General features: G+C 34.7%; 1 protein-coding gene across 2 annotated transcripts in view; it reads left to right on the forward strand.

The window, feature by feature from the left end:
- Positions 1-6,358, forward strand: part of LOC124353661 (cilia- and flagella-associated protein 100-like) — a 49,221-nt gene extending 42,863 nt beyond the window's left edge. For both annotated transcript variants that reach the window (XM_046803610.1, XM_046803609.1), the window contains exon 2: positions 4,339-6,358. In XM_046803610.1, the coding sequence (XP_046659566.1) occupies positions 4,339-6,117 (1,779 nt within the window). In that variant the 3' untranslated portion in view covers positions 6,118-6,358. The remainder of the gene's footprint in view (positions 1-4,338) is intronic.
- Positions 6,359-7,079: the final 721 nt, after the last annotated feature.

Below are 7,079 nucleotides of genomic sequence, written 5' to 3' on the forward strand. Positions count from 1 at the left end.
AACAACAACACGTTGTCACCGTTCTCATGGTGTGTCGAAAGTAAGTTGAATCATTTATTACACTTGTTAATATATCTCATCTATATTTCTGTTAATCAACTGGATATTGAGCAAATTCAAGAAATGTCATTTGATTTTCTAAATAATTAAAAATAAGAAGTTTATTTTCTAAATGTTTGAAGAAAAATACGGCAATTTAAAGTGTTCGGATATCGTACACATGAAGGGCAATAATTTGATACATAATATACAATATACAAATGTGGACTCATAAATTAATTTTGGATAAATAGAGCGAAAGTGAATTTTGTAACAAGTGAGGGTATTCAATAACATTTTTACTCTTGTTGGTTGGGGGGAACAAGGGTTTGGTTGTAAACAATATTCTTAAAAAACTACAAATGTAAGTTGTTCACCTTTATTTACGGTTGTTTTCAATTTATATTCATTTTTAATAAACATTATTTTTAATATACGTGGGTCATTTTAAACATTATTATAATATGGATAATTTTCCTTATTGTAATATGGGTAATTTAAAACTGATATAATATGGGTGACATATTTGTAGTATATATATACACAAATACCCATATTATATCAGTTTTAAATTACCCATATTATAATAATGTTTGAAATGACCCACGTATATATAAGATTAATAAACTACGCACCTAAGCACTTATTTCATTTTAAGTATTGCGAACAAATACACTTATACAGTACACTTCAAATCTCAAAAGAGGTTAAGCAGATTTAATGATAAAGTACAAATACATTATTGTAGTAAGAAATGCCGTGTTTTAGTAATTGTTTTACTTCGAAAATGTTCTATTTAATAAGTAATAACCACGGAAAAAACGTTGTTTCATGATCGTTGTGCAATTGACAGACGAACGACTGTACCGCAATGGTCAGTCGGCAACAGTTGCTGAAATAACACGTTGCCGCAACCTGTTGTCGGTTGGCAGAATAACGCTGCAACGCGTTGGCGTTAAACAACAATTTCCATCTCTATATAAATCAGTCTCTCACTTGATCTGATAAGTACGGTATGCCTCCTGCAGTGGCGTTGTTTGTACTAATTGTGTTCTACTGCAAACTTTGACTTTGGCTGGAGCATCTCTTAAATTCGATTTATAACTTAAGAATTTTATACTTCTGAAGAAGAGGATGTATTCCAGTCCTCGAAGCGTGGTTCTACTTTGTAACATATAACGATGGCAAACGCCAGAAAATTACAGGAAAAGTTAATGTTTCACGTAACGCCTCGTTTTTGCAGTGTTTTCAAGTGTTTATTTATGTTTTAATTTGATGATTTATTATGATTTTATTGCGTTTATAATGTAGGACAAAACATAAAAAGTTAGATTGTAATAACAATTAAAGTTTTACTACAGATGTAGGCTATAGCGCGTAATCTGTAAGGGGAAGATTGTTAAACAAATTTATCGACTTTTTAACCAATTTCTTTATTTGTTCCAATTTCAATAAAAATGCTAATAGAAAGAATCAGCAACTTTTCATAGTTTAATGTAAATATTGAAGTCTGGAATGAGTCTGCCTCGATCTGATGTTGAGTTCTCAATTTTTGGTAAACATGAAACAGCTTAAATATATTATGGGTCATAGGTTCAAATCAGACTCTGTTTGTAATGGCTAGTTAAAGATGAAGTAACTTTTCACAAAAGATATTCAACGGTGAATATTTTATTTTATGTTCAAAAAGAAACACACCCTTATTTAACAACCCGATTCATTAAAAAATTACTTTTCTCTTTATTATAATTACTTATTAGGGTGTAAATGAAAATAATACTGAATAAATTGTATGAATCGCATGATGTTTTACCTATTCCCTGATATAAGTGCATTTGTTATTATAAATTAACCTAGCTAATATTTAAGTTACGTAGATGAAATATGTTCTTCTCTCGTGGAAATTAAATATAGCGGTATTTTGTCAAATTAGTCTTATTTATTGTCATACGTTTACATAGATTTATAACTGTTGAATAGCTAAAGCTAAACATGTGAGTTGTCAATATTAGAACGTAAAATTAATGGACCGATGACATTAAATTAATTGCTCTTTTCTTTAAAATTAGGCAGTTGGGTACCAAACTAAAACAGATGGAAAGTTCATTTAGAATATTTTATTTATCAACCAGTTACCTAGTTCCGTAGGATTAAATAGAAATTTAATTTACCTTCTTCTACATTACTACAACAACATTTTTTGGTGGTCAAAAAATTATATGTATTTGGGGTTTCAAGTATGAAAGTAGTTAAAACTATAATTTCTTGCTGTTGTACGCACATGTGTACATACAATATCAAGATTCAAAAGAATGGGCTGGTTTTTACAAAATGAGATCGTCGGGTATATCCAGTGTTTTATATTTTGAAACCTCTCAGAAACCTTTCTCGCCAAAATTTACCATGCCTATTTCTTTATATTATTTGTGTTCTAAAACAAATTAAATTTAGTATTAAAAAAAATTAATTTGTACCCATTCAAAAAATAAATAAGTATAAATGTACCACCAAAATAAGGGAACATATTTAATTTACCAGTCTTTATCATTCTATGATCTTTCATTAATAACGGGGAAATTTTATTAAACTTTTAATATTATTATTGTATACTTATCATATTTATTTAAATTTTATCTTATTAAGTACCGTTTTGTCTAAATAAATAAAAATATTAATTTTTTCTAACGTACAATAATGAATTATATTTATTATATATAATATTAAGTTTAATATTAAACTTAAAATTATTAGAAGTTATTTGAATTGTCTTACCGCCGTTCCACATGATCCAGAATAATATAACTATCAAATGTTATTACTTATAACACATTAAAAACGTTAAACATATGCTGGTATTATAAAACATGTAAACCATTAATGAATTTACAAAAACTAACCACACTCCTTAGAGCCAAGGTGTTTTGTGCCTCTGATTAGAAATAATAATACTAGTGAAATTTTCTGTTTTCGATTTTTTGGATGCAGAGCAAAAATAGTTCAATTATAACTGAAACCGTAAGTCTGGCAATGCATGAAGTAAATTATCAGATATTCTCAATATATGTATTTTCAAACTCACACACGTCCTTCATTTTTAGTACATGAGGCATTTCGCACCTCCTTCAACCCAACCACATCTTTGGCGCACTTTATTATAATTTCTAGTTTAAATTTTGAATGTTGTAGGGTTCCCTTATCACGGAGATCAATTGTTTCATATGCTCTGCTCTTATAAATTACGCTTCCCTAAATTGATACCTAAAATAAATGTCCTAACATAATTCTAAGTACCACTTTTATCTCAACGACTCAACCAGTGAAATCCAAAATGTCAAAATCTGAATCAGTAGAGCTTTTCCTCGGTATTTTCCGAACGGAAGTGATTTTATTGTTTTGTTTCTCGATAATTATATATGTATTAGTTGACGTTGAATTAATACCTAAAATAAACGTCCTAACATAATTATAAGTACCACTTTTACCTCAACCACTCAACCAGTGAAATCCAAAATCTTCAAAACTTGAATCTGTAGAGAGCTTTTCTTCGGTATTTACCGACCGGAAGTGATTTTTTTCTCGATAATTATACAGTTAGTCGAGTACAGTTTAATGATAACAAAAATCGTCGTCCTAACTCAATCAAAAATACCACGTTTACCTCAATCACTGAAGTCCAAATTAGTTGAAGTTCTAATCAGTAGAGTTTTTCAAGTGTATTTTCCGACCGAAAGTGATTTTTTATATTTTTTTCGATAATTATATACGTCTACAGTTTAATGACACCTAAAATCAACGGTGTAACTTAATTCTAAGCAATCATTTTACGTCCTCAAGACGAATTTGAACGAAGTAGTCGCTAATTTAAACTGTTCGCCGTGTTACGGTTCAGGTTACTTTGCGACGTCACGTGACCGCGCCCTATAGAAATACCGTGATTACACTACACTATCCGAAAGGCCGAGCCCAAAAGAATCGTTTGATACTTAATGATTTAAACAAAAGGTTAATTATATTTTTAAAACGGTCGCTTTAATCAATTAAATCAATCAATTTAATGTTTGTAGACAAGAATAATGATAACTGTCCTTTTTTCTCCTGCTCCATGCTTTATTTTTTAATATGTCTTAATATTTCGGGGGGGTCCGGACCCCCTGGACCCCCCCCCTTTGCTACGCCACTGAACCATGGGGATTATCATGTTTTACAATACTATGCAAATGAGTACATCCAGTTATTTTCTGAAACTATAGTTATACTGTAAATTATACGATGATTCTAACTATAAGCATTATATTTCAGATGGTGCAAGACCGACCGAGATCATCCTTTGAATCCCTTTCCGCCATGGACAGACCGACGCTCATGAAGAAACTAAAGAAGGAACAGAATTTCAAAATTGTAAAGCCCACTGTAAACGCGCCGAAGATTATTGACAAAGTATTTCATAGGAGTCGTCAGCCCCAGTCCGTGTACTACTTTACGAGTGGAAGAAAGGTCAATCCTCAAGTCGTAAATGAGCTGGAGAAGAAGAAGAAGGCGTACTCTTTCCCGCCGATTCCACCAGTCGGAGTACCACATAAGGTGCTTAGGCAAGTCGAAAAAGATAATCTAAAGGAGAAAGAGAGGGGTCTGAGTGCGATGGAAAAGCCGTCTAGGAGAATGAGACTGATGGAAAATCTTGCTGAGCGAGTTTACGTTCCACCGAGAGGAAAATTTCATTTTCCCTCCGATAGCCGAATAGTTGACGATCAATATTTTGCGGTCATAAAGGGAAGACCTATTAAAGAGAAATTCTCAGTCAGAAACTACATACAAGAAGTAAGAGAAACCCTTTTGACGAACTTGAGGACCGGATTTTTACAGGATGAAGTATATTTAATCGATGAGCAGCATCGAAATGAGAAGAGAAGCATTACAGAGTTAACGGAATTGTTCAAAAACTACTACGCGTCCTTTAAGGAGTTTGAGGCTCAAGACCACGAGGAGTGGTTGTTGGTCAGGCGTACGGCCGATGATATGGCAGCGGAAACTAGCGACATGAGAGCGGAACTGAAGCAGCTGATGAAGGAGCTAAGCCAGATCCGGTGCAATCTCTACGTTCTCGAGGAGAAGTGGAGGAATTGCAAGCTTTGCCAGATATTCTTGCACCAGATCAGTCCCCTGTCCTGGCAGGAAGAACACCCCCTGCGGGACAAAAACGGCAAAGAGATCACCAGTATCAACGACATGTTCGATAGGTACAAACTGGACACGGAGGGCTCCGTGCAGTCTTTGAACGAGCTGATAGATATTTTCCAAGAGGATATTGCTGCAGAAGAGCGCCCTCCAGAGCTGTACTTCACCGATCCCTGGCAGGTGAGGCTGGTCTTCAGAGAAATGGAACTGCAGCATCTGAGCTCTCTTTTGATAATCGAGAGTATAAGAAAGCCAAAAGACACCATGCTGCAAGGGCTACAGGCGGTCAAGGAGTACTATGACGCCGAGATCAAGACGATAGAGGACCAATTGGAGAATGCAGAAAAACACATCAAGCAGGAAGAAGAGCGAGCGGAGATGTTGGAGGGGGTTGCGAAAGACTTGTTGAACACGGAAATCAAATACCTGGTGTCTTCGGAAACAACGATTTTGACCCACGTGTTCGTAGAGCACGCGTACGAAGAGTGTATCGCAAGTGGGGATACGGATATGACAACCATCGAGACCCTCCAGGCACTCAAACTTCTCTACGAAGACCTGATGATCAAGCTGGACTCGCTGCCTTGTGACATAGTGAAGGAGGCCGAAGCTGCTGTCCAAACCAAGAACGCCATAGCACTGGAGAAGGCCCACCAAGCTAGAAGACAGGTCGCACTCTTGGACAACCTCTCCAAGAGCATGAAGCGTGCCCTCGACAAACCCTTCGTGCGCCACGGCAAGCCTCTGATGTGGAGATCCAAGCCCCCCAGTCCCAAACACAGGTCCAGATACTTTAGCAGGAAATATTCCCCAAGGGAGTTGGAGTATCTCATCCACTTCACTGACTACTGTCCGTATGAAGACGAAGAAGCTGTGAAACTCTTCTTTCCTTTGGGCACTTAAATAATAAGATCTCACTTCAAACCCTGTCAATAACGCACTACAAACTATAGTATAAATCGTCAAATAAAAGAAATACGACATGGTATTCCCTTAAATTTTATGATAAAAACTACAGTAAAATGTATATATATTTTTGCAAATCAAAACATACTGCCGATATTATTATTGTATGGCGAGACAGTCGGAGACAGATGCTAAAATTCAATCCACCATTATATACTTGCTGGAAATAAAAGTGTATATAAACTATGTGCAGTTTTATTAGAGCATTGCTCAGCGATATGTGAATTATTAGTTATGATTAGATGCAATTTGCACGTGATACCGATACAACAGTCCTTAATAGAAAAATTCACCAACATTTCCTACATTTTAAAAACTCAGTTAACTTTTTAATACAATCCCTAAAATTAAAACAAATACGTATTCTTTAATGTTTAATGTAATTTTAAAACAAATAAGTACTTTACTATGTACTGGAGAGGTTCCACATAAAAAATATTTTATATATATTTAAACTATAAAGTAAAATAATAATATTTTAAAGTAATAAGACACTAGATAATTATGTCCAAGAACAATATGGGGACCCATTGCAGACTGTGTTCATAGGACTCCCAGTTAGTGATCGATGAAAACATTTTAAAATTTACACGATCGTAGATATAGTGAAAATTAATATAAAGTAAAACGACAAAACAAGGCAGATATATGATAATCATGGTGCATACGTGATGCTCTACTTCTCGAATACGTAAATTTCAAAGCTTTTATTTTCAAATTGGATGATTTTGCAAAGATAGATAAATGGCTACAGCGTAACTATTGGAGAACTTTGGACATTGACAATTCCCGGAGTTGCGTGAGAAACTGTTATGGCACAAGTTGACTGAACAATCCAGAACAGGAACTGCAATCAAGTCTGGGCCATCCATCACGACAGTGGTGCCGTGACGGTGGGT

This window comes from Homalodisca vitripennis, chromosome 2, assembly GCF_021130785.1.
Source record: "Homalodisca vitripennis isolate AUS2020 chromosome 2, UT_GWSS_2.1, whole genome shotgun sequence".
In the NCBI taxonomy this organism is placed as follows: domain Eukaryota; kingdom Metazoa; phylum Arthropoda; class Insecta; order Hemiptera; family Cicadellidae; genus Homalodisca; species Homalodisca vitripennis.